The following is a 22,216-nucleotide window of genomic DNA, read 5'->3' on the forward strand; positions in this document are numbered from 1 at the left end:
AGATCCACCAGTACTTCGTGTACTGGGATGGCTACGACTTCCTTTGGAGTGTCAACAAATTGGAGTACTTCCAATGTTTTGTGTCTAGTATCTTCTTCTGTAATGAGATCAAAGAGAATTACCTCTGACATCTCCCTAATGAAGTTGACAAAGGAGAGATCTTCTGAGGAAGACTTTCTCCTTTCTTCTGGAGGAGATGGTTCTGACAAAATATCCTCTGTGGATGAGTCAGTGTCTACGTCTTCCCATGTATCAGAGAAGGTCTCTGGTCGAGATCTTGGACAAGGGAAGAAAGCTGGAGTTGCAGGACGTACTAGCACCGATGGATCCATTGATGGCCTCGATGGATGTTGCGGTGGCATTGATGGTAGCATCAGTGGTACCAAGGGCATCGATGGAAATCGCGGGCGTCTCAGTCCTGAGAGCCCTGATGGACCAGGCATCGGCTGAAGCATTGGTGAAAATGGACTAGAATCGGTGCATTCGTCGTCTGAAGACCCGGGAATGGGAATCGGGTCTTTCGGAGGCTGCATCGGTTGCTTCGGTATCGGTGGACCAGTTGTGTTGGCAGGGCACCGATCAGTGTATCCAGCCTGGTAAGCAATGGTGCGAACATCAATGGCTCCGGTGGCAATGCTGGTATGGTGGCCGGTACCAGTGGCTGTAGTTCACGGAAGGCATTGAGCACTGCCTGATGGATAAAACCATCCAGTTCCTCCCTGAAATCTGGTGTTGATATTAGCTTGCTTATTGCGGCGGTTACTTCCCCTACTACCCCTAACTAATCAAGCTTGATATTTCACTTGGATGCAGCTCCATCACTGCTCTCTACATTAATGGTGGGGGTGGAAGGGAAATAGAACCAAAGAGCTAAGAGAAACAGATAAGTATGAGAAAAAAATGTGTGAAGCTTGCTGGGCAGACTGGATGGGCCGTTTGGTCTTCTTCTGCCGTCATTTCTATGTTTCTATGTATTGCAGCTACAGGAGGTGGCAGGCTAGGCATAACTGGCTCCTCCACAGGTCCCTGTGGGGGCGCAGTACCTGGCACCGATATTGGTGGGGATCACCTTGGATGTTCCGGTGTAGAGGCTATAAGCAGCTCCTCTACCCATGTCCTTTTCGCAAGCGGCTCAAAGGCCATCGAGGCCAATGTGGTGTCAGTGCCGGCATCGGGAGTAGCATCGCATCGGTGCCGGTGTCAGTGTTTTCCTCGGTGCTCAGCCCCGTCTTTCCCCAGCGCCGAGGTAGATATTGTTGATGACTTGGATAGAGTCGGTGATGGACGGTCACCGCTACCTTGATGTTCCCGGCAGGGTTTTATGATCACTTTTTTCGATGCCCCTGCTGGTGACAATTGGGTGGACATTGATGGAACCAGTTGTATTTTAAACAGGGTTTCCATTTTGTCCAGGCAAGCCCGCCTACCCTTTGGTGTCATCTGGGCACATTTTGGACAAGTTGAGACGTCGTGTGCTGAATCGAGGCACAGCACACAAACATCGTGTGGGTCGGTAATCGACATGATTCGGGGGCCACTCGGGACATTTTCTGAAGCCTCTTACCATAATGGCAAAGGCTAAGGCCCAAAAAGTCATTGACAGCCTGCGGACACAGAGATAACTGTGGGAACGGTACCGACTGGGAACAGTGATTTTACACACTGACCAAAGGAAAATATATTCCGATGGGAGACCCCTATGAAGGAATATTTTTCTGAAGGAAATTCTAATATTTTTCTGTGAGGAAATTTGTGTGAGAAGTCTCACAGAGCTCCTAACCGCGAGGCAAACTGCAGCGCGGAAAAAAAAGAGAATGAAGGAAGACCCCTGTGGCTCGAGGGATCATGGCATGCTAGGCATGCTCAGTGTGCCAGTCAAAAGTTCTAGAAACTTTGACAGAAAAGTTTTCCATGATAGGGCTCCTTCCAGTGATGTCACCCATATGTGAGGACTACCATCCTGCTTGTCCTGGGAGAATGAATATGTTTGAATCAATCTCCGCATTTCATGTCATCTTCTTTGTCTTCTAACCAATCTGGTACTTATGTACCTACAAACCATATAAAAAATTTTCAATCAGGTAAGTAATTTCTCCATTTCCTAGCGTGTAGCCAGATGGACTCAGGACTAGTGGGATATACAAAAGCTACTCCCGGATGGGGGTGGGAAGCTACCCGAGGCCCACTGAGTACTGCCCTTGCGAATGCTGCGTCTTCTCGAGCCTGGACGTCCAGGCGGTAGAACCTGGAGAAGGTGTGTAGGGTAGATCACATCGCCGTTCGACAGATCTCAGCGGTGGACTGCAGATTGGCTTCTGCCCAGGATACTGCCTGGGCCCTAGTAGAATGAGCCTTAACCCGCAGGGGCAAAGACTTCCCTGCCTCTATGTAAGCTGCCTTTTTCCTTGATCCAGCAAGCTATGGTCTCTCGCAAGGCCGCTTTGCCTTGTTTCTTCCTGCTGTGAAGAACGAACAAGCGATCCGTTTTGCATTCCAGTTCTGATTGTTCCAGGCACCATATCAGGAGTTTGCCAACATTTAGAAGGTGAAGGAGACAGGAGTCTTCAGAGTCCTTATGTCCCTCCGGAAATGGCAGGGAGATGGATTGGTTCAAGTGAAACCCAGAGACCACTTTCGGTAGGAAGGAGGGGACGGTGCGAAGGTGTATTGTTCCTGGAGTAAACCCTAAGGAATGGGTCCCGACAGGATAGTGCCTGTAGCTCTGAGATGCGACAAGCTGAGCATATTGCCACCAGGTATACCGTCTTCAAGGTTAAGAGGAGTAGTGACAGTCTGCACATTGGCCTGAAGGAAGACCCTGCTAGAAAGTCCAATACCAGATTGAGATTCCATAGGGGGACCGGCCACTTTAGGGGTAGGCGAAGTTGCTTAACCCATTTTAGGAAACAGGCCAAGTCCAGATGAGCTGACAGATGGATACCATTCACTTCAGCTCTGAAGCAGGAGAGGGCTGCTACCTGAACCTTGAGGGAGTTGAGTGACAATCCTTTCTTCATACCATCCTGTAGAAATTCCAGAATCATGGGAATCTTGACAGTTTACGGGGGTATTCCGCGGTCCTTGCACCAGGCTTTGAATATCCTCCATATCCATATGTATGCCAGAGACGTTGAGAACATCCGCACATGAAGCAGGGTGGTGATCACGGCCTTCAAGTAACCTTGCTTCTTCAGGTGAGTCCTTTCAAGGGCCAGATCATAAGAGAGAATCGAGACGGATCTTCGTGAAGGATCGGGCCCTGCTGGAGTAGGTCCCTGTGTGGGGGGAGACACAGAGGGCTCCCCGCAAGGAGTCTTTCCATGCCTGCATACCATGGGCATCTGGGCCAATCCGGGGCCACTAGTAGGAATAGTCCCCTGTGGTGTTCTATCTTGCGGATGATCTTGCCCAGTAGAGGCCATGGGGGAAGGCATACAGTAAGTCTTCCTCTGGCCAGGTTTGGACGAGGGCATCGATCCCTTGGGAGTGCAGCTCTCGGCTGCATCTGAAGAGCCTGGAGACTTGGGCACTGAGAGATGTGGCCAGTAGGTCCGTGGCTGGGAGGCCCCAGCGATTTACTATCAGTTGGAAGCCTCTGGTCGACAGTGCCTTCCCCGGGTCCAGGCTTTCTCTGCTGAGGAAGTCTGCTGAGACGTCCTTCCCTGCAATGTGGGAGGCCAAGATCCCTTGTAGGTTTACTTCCGCCCATGCCATAAGGGGGTCTATTTCTAAAGACACCTGCTGACTCCTGCTTCCTCCCTGGCAGTTGATGTAAGCAACTGTTGTTGTGTTGTCCGACATCACTCGAACTGCTTGTCCATGGAGCCTGTGGCTGAACTGCAGGCACGCTAGCCTGACTTCTCGAGCTTCCAGGCAGTTTATGTTCCATTCCGCTTCTTCCTTGGCCGTCAGCTCCTGACAATGAGCTCCCCACCCTCGGAGGCTCGCATCTGTGGTGAGCACGATCCAGTTTGGTGGGGATAGACTTTCGCCTCTGCTTAGGTGCCTTTCCTGTAGCCACCACTGAAGCTGAGAACATACCTCTGCTGGTAGGTGGAGGTGAATCAAGTAGTCTTAGGACAGAGGGGCTCCAGCATGACAGTAAGGAGTGTTGGAATGGCCGCATGTGAGCCCTTGCCCACGGTATTACTTCCAGAGTTGATGCCATGAGACTGAAGACCTGAAGGTAATCCCATACTTTGGGGCACATAGTGGTCATCAATCGGTGTACTTGTTCCATCAGTTTCCTCCTCCTTGGGGAGGGAGGAAGACCTTATTCTGTTTGGTGTCAAAATGGGCCCCCAGGTACTCTAAGGTCTGAAAGGGTTGCAGACTGCTCTTGATCGTGTTCACTTTCCCAACCAAATTCCTGCAGGAGGTTCTTGTCTCTGCTGGTCACCTGAAGGTTCTCTTCCGAACACTTTGCCCTGATCAGCCAGTCGTCAAAGTATGGGTGTACAAAGATCCCTTCCATTCTCAGTGTTGCCGCCACGACCACCATAATTTTGGAGAATGTTCTGGGGGCGGTTGCCAGGTCGAAGGGTAGTGCCCGGAACTGGTAATAGCGGCCCAGTACTGCAAAACGTAGAAAACATTGGTGGTCTTGATGGACTGGGATGTGAAGGTAGGCCTTGGAGAGATCCAAAGAGGTTAGGAACTCTCCCAGTTGCACTGCCATTATTACTGAGCGGATAGTTTCCATGTGGAAGTGTAGAATTTGCAGATGACGGTTGACGTTCTTGAGGTCCAGGATGGGTCAGAATGACTCCTCTTTCTTGGGCACAATAAAATACTTGGAATAACGCCCCATATTTTGCTGGGGTGTAGGCACCGAAGTTATAGCCTTCAGACTGAATAGTCTTCTCAGTGTGGATTCCACTGCCAGTCTCTTGAGGTGGGAATGGCAGAGTGATATCAAATTTGTCTCGAGGAATGCTGCGAAATTCCAGATAGCAGCCTTCTCGTATGATGTTTAGTACCCACTTGTCTGACGTGATCTCGACCCATCGTTGGTAGAAGAGGGAGAGTCGACCCCCCTATTTCCTCCTCCTGTGGATGGGTCAGCCCATCCTCATTGGGAAGCTCGGGTCGATCCCGCTCCCTGACCTTTTCCTCTCTTAGGTTGTCGGTTCTGAAAGGACGGAGACCTCCCGGATGGTCGAGGTGCCTGGAACGACGAATTTCTATAGGGTTGGAAACGTTGGGATCTTTTTCCTCTGTCCTCTGGTAGCCAAGGCACTGGAGATTGGCCCCACTTGCTGGCTAACTTCTCTAATTCAATTCCAAACAGGAGAGATCCCTTAAAGGGCATTCTTGTGAGGTTCACTTTAGATTTCACGTCTGCAGACCAGTTCCGCAACCATAACTGCCTTCTTCCCGCCACTACCGAGGCTACTCCTCTGGCTGATGTACGTACCAGGTCTGATCTTGCATCCGCCAGGAAGGCTGCAGCAGGTTCAATCGCTTCTCTGGCATCCGCTTCGGAACTATCCGCTTCTTTTGAGAGGAGCAAGCCACCAGTGCGCAGCAAGAGGCGATCTGCAGTGTCATTGCTATCGCGTTGAAGGCTTGCTTAAGGATGGATTCTAATCACCTATCTTGAGCATCCTTCAGTGCCGCCCCTCCCTCAACAGGAATGGTTGTTCTCTTTGAGACGGCGCAGACCATGGCGTCCACTTTCGGAAAATGCAGGCGTTCCTTGGTCACTGGTTCCAGAGGGTACAAGGCTTCCAAGGCTCAACCTCCTTTAAAATTTGCCTCTGGGGCATCCTATTCCAGGTCAATCAGTTCCTTGATGGCTTCCAGCATTGGGAAATAGCAAGAGGCCTTACGAAGGGATTGTGTTGCTGCCAAGGCCTACCCCTCTTACCCAGGGTACAAAGAAATGTAAGGCAGTTTGTGCATTCAGGGGTCTATATTAATCCAGCACACAGAGCACAGGACTTAACATTATCAAAATGGCTCAACATGTTCAAATTTCAGATAATTTTGAAAAGATTACAAAATTGTACAATTGTTTTTTTAGATATAAAGCAAATACTGTAATGTACAATAACCTTAAAAAGAACAACAAACCTAAAACAAGAGTAGGATTACGTGTACTAAAGCTTCTCTCTTCCATACCTGGGCACCTCCCTGGTTTTTAAAAGAAAATATAAATGGATGATCCTACACAGTATTATTTAAAACATTGCCAACTTCTAAACAAATTGAACCTAAAACACCTTATTTATGCCGACGACGTCCAGATTGTGATCCCCCTTAAAGAATCCATCAATAAAACTCTAGAATTGTGGGAAAACTGTTTTCAAGAAATTAATGACCTCCTATCCAGCTTAAACCTAATTCTAAACCAATCAAAAAGTGAATTCCTGCTAATCTCTCCAGATAACTGCAAAATCACCACGAACCCGCCAGCCAACTTACAAATCTCAAAAGTAAGAGATCTAGGAGTTTCGATAGACAACCGACTAAACCTAAAATCATTTATTAATCAAACAACTAAAGACTGCTTCCACAAACTACACACATTAAAAAGAATAAAACCCCTATTTCATTTCCATGATTACCGAACAGTGCTCCAAGCAATAATCTTTGCGAAAATAGATTACTGCAACGCTATTCTACTAGGCCTCCCATCATCCCATACTAAACCTCTCCAAATGATTCAGAACACGGCAGCAAGAATCCTAACGAACAAGAGGAGAAGAGATCACATCACGCCAGTACTTAAAGACCTTCACTGGCTGCCAATCCACTACAGAATAATCCATAAATCCCTCACCACAATCTTCAAAAATATTCATGGACTGGCTCCTCTCAATCTACAAATAGCACTAAAAAAACACTCCTCCAACAGACCCATCAGAGAAGCGTACAGAGAATATCTACAGGTACCACACGCCAATACCACCCAACATATAACACTGAGAGACAGGGCCTTCTCTACAGCAGGTCCCCCACTATGGAACTCAATCCCCTTAGAATTACGACAGGAACCATGTTTTCCAACCTTCAGAAAGAGACTTAAGACATGGCTGTTCAAGAAAGCCTTTCCGGACCCTGACTGATGCTCTTCCACCAAATACAGCAAGACTGATTATCACCCATTAAACTGACACAGACTTACCAACCACTGCACGTTCTACTTCTTGTTAAACTTCTATCATCCTCTTCTTCTACTCCCAGTTAGAACCATCCTTGTTTTATTGTAACTGCTTTTTCTGCGCACTTGTTATAATTTGTTATAATTTGTAAATGTATACTCTCATGTTATAGTTACGTACGTTTATAATTTATTGATCACCCCTTGTTTCATGTAAACCGACATGATATGAACTCCGTGAATGCCGGTATAGAAAAAAACTCAAATAAATAAATAAATAAATGGTTGGTTATTATTTAATAAATCTACAAGTTTCCCCAACTGGCATTAGATGTTTTTCTGATAGTACCACAGTGATAAAGTAGAAAGGGTGTCCCATGTTAGCCCACCCAAAAACAATTGGTTAAAAGAAAACCAATAGCAGTTGAGTAAAAGTGATACCTTTATAAAGCTAATAAAAAAGAAATACAAGGTTTCAGGACCACTTAGGTCACTGTGATATTGTCCAAGGGATTTTAATAGTGCTGAAAGCTTCTTATCTTTTCATTGATTCTTCTTTTATCTAGTCCTAAATTATTTTAAAAAAGAATGCAAAATAAATTCATCCGCTTACATTTTATAAGCTTAGTACAAATTATGAGCTTATACACTACACTTCTAAATTCTAGAAATTCAACCACAAAATAGAGAGGTACATCATACTTTTTCTACAAATGCTTTTAATCTTCATGTCTTAAGACATTTTCATCTCAGTGTTTGAGAACTAAACAAAAGAACAATTTGAAAACTATTTTCTTGTTCCAGGTAAAGAGCCTCTAGGCTCCTTTCATTCAGTTCCGAATGCCTGCCCAGTTTCTGGCATTACACATCTATTTCCTGTTTCTTCCAGTGCTGTGAGCCTAAGCATGACAATGGAAGCCAAGCAGGCCAGCCTCACTGATTGGTGGTACCTCAAAATTTACAAGGCTCTTTAGCTAGTGAGCAGCACTATATTAAAATTATACTTGAAAACAACATTTTTCGAATTACAGGAGCAACACCAAAATGCAGTGAAGATCTATGAAGATTAAAGCTGCATTCTTAAAAAAGCACAAAAATTCTAAGCACATCTTGAAGGGCCTCTTTAACTCTCTAACTACAGGAAACCAGGAAAACACAAAAGAATTGCTAATTTTGTAAATTGCCTATGTTTTGTAGAGGCAGTACTATAAATAGAAACAAATTAACAATTATGTGCTGATAATAAAAGACCAACTATTTATCCTTTTGTTACTTCAGTTTAATTGGCCAAACTTTGTTTACTTTGTTACAAGACATATTTACAATTACCTGGAAGGCATAGCTGCAGTTTATCCACTACAGTTGCAATATTCCTCTGCTGAATTCTACAACGAATGCTCTCCTCTGTTTGTGCTATCACCTTGGATATCAAAATACATGGTTTATGTATGGTTAGTAGGTAGAACTTACTTCAGTACCATCCCCACATTGTGTGTATATGAAAGAATGACTTTCTCCTCACCTCTTTCCCAGCTTCCTGAAGTCTTCGGTTGGTATCAGTAACTTGAACCTTAAAAATAATTTCACCTTTGTTAGCCAAATATGCATAAAGTATTCTGATGTATCTGCTCACCCCTGTAATCAGATCATGCTTCATGAGAAACTTAGAACAAAGGGATGCAAATTAAAATTAACTCCACAGCTTCAACTTGAACTTTTGATCGCAAAGGGCTTTTGTTAACTTTAATTGCTGATGACAGTTCTTTCTAACAGATTCTGTGGAAAACGACTCAAACCTACTTGAGATTTTTGAATCTTACTTTCTGGAAGTTTGTCAAACAATTCAAATCACTGACCCAATTGACCATTGGTCCCGTTTTGATGACCTCAATGAGCTCTGTATGCTATTCACTGTCTGCAAGAGATGGCAAGTGCATTTTCTGGTAATTAAACATTCATACTATGCTGAATGCAAACACTAAGCAGTTGATTAACATCAAACATGGAAATCTCCAAACCACAGCAACATTTTAATGCCGCAGGTGCAGGCAAAGCTCGACCTCAGATTTTCCCACATACTAAGTGACTCATTAGGTCATCATAATAAGGAAGCACATTCTAGTTTACTTAAAAAATCTCATTAATTTCAGAACAAAGATGCTCAATGACCTCATTGACGCTGTTTGGTCCCTTGTTATCTGAATATCCTTTAAATATGCATTTTTAATCATAAACCCCAATGAACTATGCTCATTCTGTCTCCAAGTATAAAGAAAGCTAAAGACTTTATCAGTCACTATTTTGCTTGCTGGCATTTGACTAAAGCCTACAGCTCAAGTTTACTATAAAATAAATCTAACATTTTTATATTCACAACAATTCTTAAATAAAAATGTGGCTATACCAATGCAAAAAAGTTGCAAAGTTTTACTCAACTTTACTCAATTTTAAAACACATTATGCTTAAGGGTTGATTTTAAAGCATGTGTGTGTGTGTCCATGTGCACGCCACCTGGCGCACACTGATTTTATAACATGCGTGCACTGGCGTGCGCATCTTATAAAATATGTGGGCCACGCACACATACGCACTGGAGTTTATAATCTGCGCGCATATGTGCGGGCAGCACGCATAAGGGGCGGTAAAAATATGCAAATTTGCGCGACGACGAGATCGGGGCTCTCCCAGTTCCCTCCCAGTCCGCTCCAATTTAGGAGCGGACTGGAAGGGAACTTTCCTACCCCCTGCCCTAACTTCCCTTCCCCTCTCCTCCCCACCCTCTAAATTGGAGAAATTACTTACCTGTTAATTTCGTTTTCCTTAGTGTAGACAGATGGACTCAGGACCAACGGGTATAGTGTGCTCCTGATAGCAGATGGAGATGGAGTCAGATTTCAATCTGACATCAGCCCTAGTACATATACCCCTGCAGAAAGCTCTGCTCGTCAGTATTCTCTTCAAAAAGCAATTGCGGATATATCTGTGACTGAATAACTTGATTAACTTGGTTAACTTTGATTAGCTTGAATAACTTGGTTAACGTGGTTAACTTGAACTGGTTGATGTGGCTATAGCTGTAGACCGCCAGTGCACTCAACCGAGAAACGCCGACACCCGGTAGGTATGGGTGTCTTAATTAGAGGGAAGCTTGGCTTACCCGTGTTTGTCTTGCTCTCGGAGATTGTCACCTGAGATTTCCGTGTTTGTCGGCAGCCATGGGCGGGATGCTGAGTCCATCTGTCTACACTAAAGAAAACGAAATTATCAGGTAAGTAATTTCTCCATTTCCTAGCGTGTAGCAGATGGACTCGGGACCAATGGGATGTACAAAAGCTACTCCCGAACTGGGTGGGAGGCTGCCTGTGGCCCACTTAGTACTGCCCTTGTGAATGCTGTGTCCTCCCGAGCCTGAACATCCAGGCGGTAGAACCTAGAGAAGGTGTGAATGGAGGACCATGTCGCCACCCGACAGATCTCGGCGGGTGACAGCATCTTGGTTTCTGCCCAGGACACTGCCTGAGCTCTAGTGGAATGGGCCTTGACTTGTAGAGGTGGAGGCTTGCCTGCCTCTACGTAGGCTGCCTTGATAACTTCTTTGATCCAGCGGGCTATGGTTGCCCATGAGACCACTTCCCCTTGTTTCTTCCCTCTGTGAAGGATGAATAGGTGGTCCGTCTTTTGTACGGATTCCAACCTTTCCAGGTAATGGACTAGGAGTCTGCCGACGTTAAGATGGTGAAGGCAGCGAGATTCTTCTGAGTCCTTATGCTCGTCTGGCAATGGCAGCGAGATGGTTTGGTTTAGATGGAAGTGAAAACCACTTTTGGGAGGAAGGAGGGGACCGTGCGTAGCTGTATGGATCCCGGTGTGAACCTGAGGAACGGTTCCCGACAGGACAGTGCTTGAAGCTCGGAGATGCGACGGGCCGAACAGACTGCCACTAGAAATGCAGTCTTCAATGTTAGTAGTCAGAGGGACAGACCGCTGATGGGTCGGAAGGAGACTCCTGCTAGGAAGTCTCGGACAGGTACCAGCCACTTTAGGGGTGGTCGGATCTGTTTGACCCCTTTCAGGAAGCGGGAGACATCCGGGTGAGAGGCTAGGCTGCCGTTCTCCACCTTGGCTCTGTAGCAGGCCAACGCGGCCACCTGCACCTTGATGGAGTTGAGAGACAACCCCTTCTGTAAGCCGTTCTCTGCAGGAATTCCAGAATTGTGGGAATTTTGACTGTCCACAGGAGGATGTCGCGGTCTTCACACCAGGCTTCGAATATTCTCCATATTTTTATGTAGGTTAGAGATGTGGAAAACTTGCGTGCTCGGAGCAGAGTGTCAATCACCACCCCCGAGTATCAGCTCTTCTTCAGGCATGTCCTCTCAATAGCCAGACCATAAGAGAGAATTGAGTTGGGTCTTCGTGGAGGATCGGGCCTTGTTGGAGCAGATCCCTGTGTGGAGGTAGAGGGAGAGGGCTCCCTGTCAGTAGTCTTCGCATGTCTGTATACCACGGCCTTCTTGGCTAGTCCAGGGCCACTAGAAATACTGGCCCCTGTGGTGTTCTATCTTGCGGATGTTCCCGCCCAGTAGAAGGGAAGGCATATATAGCAGGATTTCCTGTGGCCAGGCCTGGATGAAGGCATCGATCCCTTGGGATTGTAGTTCCCATCTGCAACTGAAGAAGTTGGGAACTTGGGTGTTGGACCGGGTTGCCAGGAGGTCCATGGCTGGTGTTCCCCAGCAGTTTGCTATCAACTGGAAGGCTGTGGCTGACAGCCTCCATTCCCCTGGGTCCAGACTTTCTCTGCTAAGGTAATCCACAGTGACGTCTTTTCCCGCGATGTGGGCGGCTGAGATCTCTTGTAGGTTTGATTACACCCACGCCATTAGGGGGTCTTTCCAGGGACACCTATTGGCTCCTAGTTCCTCCCTGGCGGTTGATGTAGCAACTGTTGTGGCATTGTCCGACATGACTCTGACCAATTCATCCCAGAGTCTGTGACTGAACCATAGGCAGGCTAGCCTGAATGCCTGTGCTTCCAGTCAGTTGATGTTCCATCCCCACTCTTCCTTGTCCCACTGCCCCTAGGCAGTCAGTTGCCACCCTCGTAGGCTCGCATCCATGGTGAGCAGGATCCAGGTCGGCGGGGAGAGCCTTACTCCCTTGCTCATATGATCTTCTTGCAGCCACCAATGTAGCTGGGTTCAAACTTCCTCCAGGAGCTGGAGGCAAACGGAGTAGTTCTGGGACATTGGATTCCATCGTGACAGTAGGGAACGCTGTAGGAGTCGCATATGAGCTCTTGCCCCTGGAACCACTTCCAGTGTGGATGTCATGAGACCTAGGACTAGGAGGTAGTCCCACACCTAGGGACGAAGTCTGCTTAACAGGTTTCACAATTGGTTCATCAGTTTTGTTCTCCTTGTAGGAGTCAGAATGACCTTGTCTTGTCTGGTGTCGAACCGGACTCCCAGGTATTCAGAGATTGGGAGGGCTGCAGACAGCTCTTGTTTGTGATGACCACCCACCCGATGTTCTCCAGTAGAGTTTTGACTCTGGTGGTCGCCTGATGACTTTCCTCTGGGGATTTTGCCCTGATCAGCCAATCGTCCAGATATGGGTGTATGAGGATTCCTTCTTTCCTCAGTGTTGCCGCCACTACAACCATGATTTTGGTGAACATTCGGGGTGCTGTGGCTAGCCCGAACGGTAGTGCCCGGAACTGGTAGTGGTGGTCCAGGATCGCGAAACGTAGGAAACGCTGATGCTCGTGATGGACCGGGATGTGCAGGTAGCCTTCTGACAGATCCAGGGATATAAGGAATTCTCCCGGCTGTATCGCCCTTATGACCGAGCATAGGGTTTCCATGCGGAAGCGAGGGACCCTCAGGTGGCAGTTGACGGACTTGAGGTCCAGGATGGGCCAGAACATACCCTCTTTCTTGGGAACGATAAAATAGATGGAATAAGTGTTGCGTCCATCGGTATCAGACTGCTTCGACCCTTGTGCCTCACCTTTTTCTCTGCTCTCCCCACTAACCTTGGGAAGATGGCTACTGCTGTGTCTGCAAGCCGCGTTCTCTGGAATCCCCGGAATGCCTATGACAAAGCCTCATGCCATGTTTCTCCTAAGGGCCTCCTAGGGTGCGCACGCGCATGCCACCCACGTCTTTATCCACGCCATGGCTGGAACCTCAGGGCTGTCCCTCTCGAGTGACGTCCCGCCATCCGGGTATTTAGCCTGCGCTTGTTTTCTAGCTCATTGAGTTAGCAAGGATTGGACTTGTCCAGTCTAAGCTACTCTGCCACTTCCGTGCTGCCACTGGAAGCTCTCTCTGCCCTTCGGGGTATTCTCTAACTTAGGTACCCGCTCCTCGAGGGCCCTTTGCTTTCTTTCAGGTGCCTTACTGGGATCAGGTACTTGCTCCTTGAGGGCCTGCTCTCCCTGCCTCGGTGCCTGTAACCATCTACTTCTGCCTGGTGGAATCATCAACCTTATAACTACCATCTAGTGAGTAATCTATTCTCAGTCTGTCTCATCTACAGCTCTCCTGTGCTGGGAACCTACACCTGGATCTTCCTAAACCATCTCGGTGAGACGGGTCCCCGGACTGCTACCTCTGGATCACCTCACTATTGCCACCTCTGGGGGTATTCATCAGCTGTACAATAAAAGACAAAACTCTGTGTTTGTGCGTCTCGAGTCTAGCCCAATACTGTGGCTCCCCACAGGGCCTCCGTGGACGTGGTCATCCCCCACATTATCCAGGAATCCACTCAAACACCTCAAAACCATAACAAATAGTGCCCAGTATTTTGTTGTTGTGTGGGCACCGGCGGTATGGCCTTTAAGTCGAGCAATTTGGTCAATGTGGATTCCACTGCTGTCCTCTTGAAAGGGTCGTGGCAGGGAGGTTTCACAAACTTGTCCAGAGGGATGCTGTGGAAGTCCAGATAATATCCCTCTCGAATGATGGTTAGGACCCACTTGTCCGAAGTTATCTCGACCCATCTTTGGTAAAATAGGGCAAGCCTGCCCCCTATGGCTTCTTCTTGTGGATGGGTCGGCTGATCTTCATTGCGGGGTGCGGATGGGGCCTGGACCAGTGCCGGCTCCCCTTTTGCTGTGTTTGTTCCGAAAGGACTGGCCCCTGCCTGCGGGGCGAGATGCTTGATATTTACTTCTGTGCGGTTTGAAGCACTGTAATCCCCTGCCCTTAGATGTTCGGGGGGAGGGACGCTGGCTTCTCTTGTTCTTGTCCTCCGGTAGCCGTGGTACTGGGGATTTGCCTTATTTGTCAGCTAACTTCTCCAGTTCACTTCCGAACAGGAGGGTTTCCCTTAAAAGGCATTCTCGTGAGTCTCGTCTTGGACGTTGCGTTGGCTGACCAGCTTCGGAGCCAGAATTGTCTTCTGGCTGCCACAACGGATGAAACGCCTCTGGCTGCGGTGCGCACCAGGTCGGAGGTCGCATCCCTGAGGAATGATACTGCTGGTTCTAGTGCTTCGACGGGTGTGGTGGCGTTCCTGGTCTTTGATAAGCAGGCGCGATCACCACGGCACAGCAGGCCGCGATCTGTAGTGACATAGCTGAAACGTCGAATGACTGTTTGAGGATGGATTCCAGACGTCTGTCCTGGGCATCCTTGAGTGCCGCTCTTCCCTCGACTGGGATGGTAGTGTGCTTTGAGACCACGCAGACCATGGCATCCACTTTGGGGAATGCCAGGAGATCTTTGGCAGTGGGTCCAGGGGATACATGGCTGTCAGGGTCCTTCCCCCTTTGAAAGTGGCCTCCGGAGCCTCCCATTCCAGTTCAATCAGCTGTTGGACGGCTTGCAGCAAAGAGAAATGGTGGGAGGTCTGACGGAGTCCCTCTAGGAGGGGGTTTGTCTTAGGTTCCCCTGTGGCACTTGTACCTGGGATAGCGAGCTCTTTCAAGCTGTGCGCCACGAAGTCTGAAAGTTCGTCTTTGGCGAAGAACCGCCTCATGGTTCGGTAAGTTTCCTTTCCTGAAGGGATTTCCCCTTCCTCCAGGGAGTCTTGATCCTCGTCCGAGGTGGCCATGTCCCCAATGTTGGAGCTTTTGGGCGGGAGAGGCACTTCTCTGGGTTTAGAGGGTCCCGGGATGTTAGGGTCCTCTGGGGGAGGCTGTGGTTGTGTCATCGGAGGTGCCGATTGCATGTGGACAAAGGTATGTAGGCCTTTGAAGAATTCTACCCAGGAGAAAGATGCTGGGTCTAAATTGAGAGGCGCTGCATCCCCGGGGAGCCCCGTTTGAAGGAGGCTCCCGCTGGGGGTAGCGAGGTCCGGTGTACTGTCTGTGGATCCGGATCCCAGTACCGGCTGGGGAGGACCTTGACCTGATTCACCCAGAGCCTCCTCACACTGTAGACACAGGGCCGTGATCTCTTCGTGCTGCGCAGCTCTAATGTGGCATGCTGGGCAGGGGGCCTGAGCCTTGAGCTTCTTGTCCGGTGATGCATGGTTTGTGCGTGTAGGATTGCAGAAACCTCCAGTTTGTGCGTTCAAGTGTATGCCGCGAAGCTTAGTTATGCGCTCTGGGTGCGCCGAAGTTGTGCGTGTAGGTCGGATGCGTGCTCAATAAGTGTTATGCCGGTCAGCCGAGGAGGCCGACCAAGCCTATCCCTTTCGGCTTCAGTCCGACGTGCTCCAGACCCCCAGGGGCTACCGTGAGGTCGAAAGGCCTCCCCCTGCGCTCGGGACGCCTTCGCAGTGGAAGCCCCGCCCCCGATGTCCTCTAGACGCGCACGGCGAAGCCAGCCCTTCTTTTAAAGAAGATCAGCACAGGAAGGCCGGCCTACCACCACTGGTCTCCGCCCCTTCCTGGAGGTATTTAGCCTGCCCTTATTTGCTAGCTCATCGAGTTAGCAAGGATCGTGTTGGATGGAAAGCCTCCGGTCTATGCTACTCTGCCGCTTCCTTGCTGCCACTGGAAGCTTTTTCTGCCCTTTGGGGTATTCTCTAACCTGAGTACCCGCTCCTCGGGGGCCCTTTGCTTTCTTTCAGGTGCCTTACTGGGATCAGGTACTCGCTCCTCGAGGGCCTGCTCTCCCTGCCTCGGTGCCTGTAACCATCTACTTCTGCCTACTGGTATCGCTACCACACAGCTACCATCTTAGTGAGTATTCTAACTTGTCAGTCTGTCTCATCTACAGGTCTGCTGCTCTGGGAATCTGCAACCAGGCTCCCCTAACCATTTCTGTGAGACGGGTCTCCTCTACCGAGGATCCCTGGACTGCTATCTCTGGATTGCCTCGCTACTGCCACCTCTGGTAGAACTAATCAGCTGTTCAATAAAAGACAAATCTCTATGTTTGTGAGTCCTGAGTCTAGCCTGGTACTGTGGCTCCTCACAGGGCTCCTTCCTGTGGGCGTGGTCATCTCCACAGTACCCTGAGAATCCACTCAAACACCTCTAAACCATAACAATAAGATGCGCATGCCGCTGTGTGTACGGAGTTTACTTATGCGCCCGGCACAGTTGAGCGTGTGGCTGTGCGCCCGGCACCCTTGTCCACATCACTGTGCTCACACAATTGATTTTGTGCGCACGGCTCGCCTCTGTGCACATGGATCGAATCGGCGGACAGGGCTGCGATCAAGCGAAAATGGCAACTGCAACCACACAAGCAATATGGTGACCACCTGGGAGGGTCTCCACGTGGGTGGATCTTTGTATCAGACCGAGATCTAGCCCGGATAGGGCTGATCAACCCGGTAGCACTGAGCCCGGCTGGCGATCTGTGCGGCTCTTCGAGCCTCGGAGACCGGAGAGTTTTAGGAAGTTTTCTACTTACCTTGTCTCGGCGTTTCCTGGTCTTGTTCCAGGTGGTCTCCGGCTGCGGGGGGAAAGGGAAAGGTACCTTCACCGCCATGCTCGAAGTTGCACCTGCTGCCTCTCAGCCGCACCTGTTGTCGGGGCTAAGTCCATGCCGGGGACCCGCTGCCGGACCGAGGCCTACCTCTGAGGGATCGCGGAAATAACCTCAGGAATTCTCAACTGGGGGAGGGACCCGTAGGTATCACCGCAGGAGAGTGGGGCTCATCTGTAAAGGTAAGATTTCTTCTTTGTTTTGGATTTCTTTGGTTAGAGTACTCTAGCGCTGTGCAAGCATGTATAGAGTCCCGAACTGCTATGGAGACGGAGAAATACTGAAGAGCAGAGCTTCCTGTAGGGGTACATGTACTAGGGCTGACGTCAGATTGAAATCTGACTGTCTCCAACTGCTATCAGGAGCACACTATACCCTTTGGTCCTGAGTCCATCTGCTACTGTTGCGACCATCATGTCCCGATGGTTTCACTCCACCTACCTTTCCTTTCTTGCGACTCCTCCTGCTCCTCATGGACGCCTGGCTGCCGCGGCGTCTGCCTGCCATCCTCTCCGGCATTCCCGGACTGGCTTGGGTACTGCCTCCCGCCATGCCTTCAGGTACCTTAGAGCGCGCACGCCGCACAGCCCTCATTCTTATTTCCTCATTGGCGCGTTCCTCAGGGACGTCCCCCTGTGATGACGTCACGGTGCCCGGATATTTAAGCCTACTGTTTATTGCTAGCCGTTGAGTTAGCAAGGGTGATCTTACGGATGGGATTCGCTCTCCGTGCCCAGCTACTCTGCCTTCCAACTCCATTGGACTCTTTCTGCTAACGGGGTACCCGCTCCTCGGGGGCCTCATTGTTTCTTTCAGGTTGCTATCAGGTAACCGGTACTCGCTCCTCGAGGGCCCATGTTCCCTGACTCGCTGCCTGCATCTATCTCCTCTTCTACTTGGAAGAATTCGCTACAGTCACCATCAGTGAGTACTACTATCATCTACTCAGAGCTGTCTCACTGGAACCAGGTACTCGCTCCTCGAGGGCCTGCCTCCGTTCCAGTGCCAGGGCCATCTCTTACGTGGAACCGCTGTATGAGTACTTTGCCAACAAGTTTCTCTACCTCCAGGGATCTGGTACTCGCTCCTCGAGGGCCAGCTCTCCCTATCTCGGGGCTTCTCCATAATTGAGACTCTGTGAATGTTCTATTGTACTCACTTTCTCAGTTCTCTCCACTACAGCACTGCTACTGGAAAAACCACTGTTCCAGCGCCCTGGGGAATACTAGCCCAGCCAGGCTACAACATCTACTCACTACTGCCACCTCTGGTGGTTTCTCAAACTGTCTAAATAAAGAACTATCTGTGTTTGTGTGTCCAGAGCTGAGCCTGACCTGTGGCCCCTCACAGGACTTCCCCCGTGGGCGTGGTCAGCTGCCACAGTGTCTAAGGGTCCACCCAAACCTTACTAACTATAACAGATTGCTAATTCCATGGATCCGGCACAGCTCAATGCCTTGCAGGCCATTCCCAGCCTGGCCCTGCGCATTGCTGAACAACAGGATGCATTGGAGAAACTCACTTCTGCTTTTCATCAGCTGCACGCACAGAAGAATCAAAGCGCTGCTTCCAGTAATGAAGGTCAGTTACCTGAAGTAACTATAAAGACTATGGTACCTCTGGCTGCTCCAGTTCATTTCTCTGGAGAGATTCAAAGAACTAGAGGTTTCCTAAATCAGTGCTGCATGCATTTTGCATTACAGCCTTCTCACTTCCCCACAGCTTATGCCAAGACTACTTATATTCTATCTTATCTTGATGGAAGGGCCTTGTCTTGGGCTTCAATGCTGTGGGAACGTAAGGATCCAATTCTGCAGGATATTGACGGATTTTTGGATTTGTTTAAATCCGTGTTTGATGATCCTGCTCGAGTGACTGTTGCTGGTTCTGCTCTGGTGGACCTGAAGCAAGGCAACCGACCACTGGCTGATTTTGCAATAGAGTTCAAGACTCTTGCTACTGAATTGTGCTGGAATTCTAAATGTCTGAAAACCCTCTTCTTCAGAGGACTGGATACTCGCTTGAAAGACGAGCTGGCCGCTCGTGAGACACCTGACTCACTGGATGAACTTGTGGCTTTGGCCACTAGAATTGACCACCGGCTTCGTGATAAGGTGAAAGAACTCAAGCCTAATAAAGGACCAGTTCACAAGGAGGTTTCTGCTAAACCTGCACTTCAGATGATCCCAGCAATACTTGTCACCAGTGGAGAGGAACCGAAGCAACTTGGTCGCAGTCACCTGACTACAAAAGAGAGAAGACTTCAGAAGAGGCATGGCCTGTGTATGTACTGTGGACAAGCTGGTCACGATGTTCCAACATGCCCAATTTGTCCTGGAAATTGACGGGCCTAAATCCTGCAGGAGGACTGTTCTTAGGCCTTACTACGCCCTCTCCTCCACTCTCTCTCCCAGTCTCCCTGATCTGTTGAAATTCAAACTCTTGCCCTAGTGGATTCAGGGGCAGGAGGCAACTTTATACTTCGACGCCTAGTGGAACATTTGAGGATTCCCCTCGTCACTTTGAAAGTTCCACTGCTCTTATCATCTATCCATGGAGAGCCTTTGCCGGGTGACGTGACCCATCGCACGGAACCGGTAACCCTCCGCACCGGAGCCCTCCATACTGAGTCAATTTCCTTCTTTGTGTTAGAGAAGGCCATGCACCCTATCGTTCTGGGGTTACCCTGGTTGCAATCGCATCAGCCTTGGAACTCTCCAACTGGGGCCCAGGTTGTCATGGCAAATGACTTAAGGAGGTTTCTCCTGTCCTCTGCAAACCTAAAACTCCAGCGATGCCAGGACTGCCGCCTAAATACGCATCATTCGCTGATGTGCTCTTCAAAGAAGCTGCTGACATCCTTCCCTCCACACAGATCTTAAGACTGTGTCATAAGGCTGAAACCGAACACTGAACCTCCTAAAGGATGTGTCTATCCACTCTCTGCAATAGAGAATAAGGCTATGTCCGAGTACATCGAGGAGAATTTACAGAAAAGATTCATTAGACCATCAAAGTCTCCAGCCGGTGCAGGCTTCTTCTTTGTGGGGAAGAAGGACGGTACCTTACGTCCTTGTATAGCCTATCAAGGTCTGAACGAGATCACGATCAAAGATTGATATCTCCTGCCTTTAATCTCAGAGCTGTTTGACCGGCTTCAAGCTGCCAAGATATTCTCGAAACTTGACCTGAAGGGGGCTTATAACTTAGTTTGCATTCGCAGTGGTGACGAATGGAAAACAGCCTTCAACACTCGAGATGGTCATTTTGAGTACTTAGTAATGCCCTTCAGCTGTGCAACGCACCCACTGTGTTCCAGAACATGATGAATGACATCTTGTGGGACCTGTTGTACAAGAGTGTCGCAGTGTACCTAGATGATATCCTGATATTTTCTCAGGACTTGTCTACTCATCTAGAGAACGTCAAACAAGTACTACGAAGACTACGAGAACATCGGCTCTACGCCAAGCTATCCAAGTGCGAATTCCATAAGGACTCTGTGCCTTTTCTTGGCTACATTGTGTCTAAAGATGGCTTCCAGATGGATCCCCAAAAACTAGAGTATTAAAAATTGGTTCCAACCTACCAGCCTGAAGGCCCTGAGACTAATTACTATAGAAGCTTTATAAAGAACTATTCTTCTTTAACTGTGCCCTTAACTGCAATGACCCAGAAAGGGGCCAATGCTTCTAAAATGGTCTGCGGAGGCCATATCCGCGTTTGAGGGTTTAAAGACTGCCTTTTCCACTGAACCACGCCTGTGTCATCCAGACCCCGACAAGCCATTCATCGTGGAGGTCGATGCTTCTGATGTCGGTGTGGGGGCTGTATTGAGCCAAACTGGAGACTCCAAATCCTTACGTCCCTGCTCCTTCTCGCGACGTTTCTCTTTGGCAGAGAAGAACTATCGGATCGGAGATAAAGAGCTTCTGGCTATTAAGTTGGCATTTGAGGAATGTCGGCCTTGGCTCGAAGGCGCTCAACATCAAACTACCGTGTTTACAGACCATAAAAATCTAGAGTATCTCCGCCATGAGCAACGTCTTAACCATAGACAAGCCAGATTGTCCTTATTTTTTTAACCATTTTGACTTTGTGCTCAAATAGGGCTAGATTTTAAAAGCCCTGCGCGTATCTTATAAAATCCGGCATACTTTTGTTCACGCCAGTTGCGCGAATAAAAGTACGCGTGCACGTACTTTTTAAAGATATACCTCATATTGCCCGGAGACAAGAATGCCAGAGCTGATGCCCTGTCACGCTCCTTTCTCTTGGAGGATGTTCCAGTAGAACCTCAGCATATTATTGACCCGAAGAAAGTCATCTTGGCGGCTACTCATACTGTGCCCACTGGTAAGACCATCGTGCCTAAACACCTCAGGAAGAAAGTGCTCTTTTGGCGCACGATTCCAAGCTGGCTGGCCATCCTGGTCAACGCCGTACCCTGCTGAAGCTCCAGAAGTATTATTGGGGGCCAACTATCAAGGAAGATACACTCTCCTACGTAGCATCTTGTACCAACTGTGCCAAGCACAAAACCTACTTTTGGCCAACCGTGGAGATTGCTGCAACCGCTTCCAGCTCCGGAACAGCCCTGGAAGCATATCGCTACTGACTTTGTAGTTGACCTTCCCCTTTCTGGAGGTATGAATACCATTTGGGTCACAGTCGACCGCTTCAGCAACATGGCCCACTTCGTGGCGTTGCCTGGCTTATCTTCAGCCTTGGAGCTTGTGAAGCTCTTCATAACCCACATCTTTCGCCTTCACGGCCTACCGTAGCACATAGCCTCGGATCGAAGATCACAATTCATGGCAAAATTCTGGAAGGCCGTGTGCAAGCCTTTCGACATCTCTCTAGATTATACATCAGCCTATCATCCTCAATCAAATGGCCAAACAGAATGGATGAATAGGACCCTGAAACAGTTCATTCGGGCCTATGTGAGTTGCCGTCAGAATAACTGGGCCGAACTGTTTCCATGGGCTGAATTCGCCATTAATTCTCATCCAGCTTCTTCCACTGGATCAATACCTTTTGAAGTGGTATATGGACGTTCACCACCACCGCCACTTCCAATGAAGCTCTCAGTGATGTCCCCAGCAGCTCAATCCACTGCTGATGATATCCAGCAATTATGGACTCAGACGAAAGAAATGCTACTCAAAGCGAATGATCGATCCAAAAGGTTTTATGATGCTCACCATTCCAAAG

General features: G+C 48.8%; 1 protein-coding gene across 10 annotated transcripts in view; it reads right to left on the reverse strand.

Annotated features, from left to right (window-relative positions):
* The window catches only part of EXOC6 (exocyst complex component 6), a 734,347-nt gene that overhangs the window by 576,202 nt on the left and 135,929 nt on the right, over positions 1–22,216 (reverse strand). For 9 of the 10 annotated variants that reach the window (XM_029609912.1, XM_029609910.1, XM_029609905.1 and 6 more), the window contains 2 exons: positions 8,628–8,675; positions 8,435–8,525 (listed from right to left, as the gene is read on the reverse strand). In XM_029609912.1, the coding sequence (XP_029465772.1) occupies positions 8,435–8,525; positions 8,628–8,675 (139 nt within the window). The remainder of the gene's footprint in view (positions 1–8,434; positions 8,526–8,627; positions 8,676–22,216) is intronic. The other variant, XM_029609916.1, reaches the window with a different exon arrangement.

The sequence above is a fragment of the Rhinatrema bivittatum genome, chromosome 7, assembly GCF_901001135.1.
Source record: "Rhinatrema bivittatum chromosome 7, aRhiBiv1.1, whole genome shotgun sequence".
Lineage (NCBI taxonomy): Eukaryota > Metazoa > Chordata > Amphibia > Gymnophiona > Rhinatrematidae > Rhinatrema > Rhinatrema bivittatum.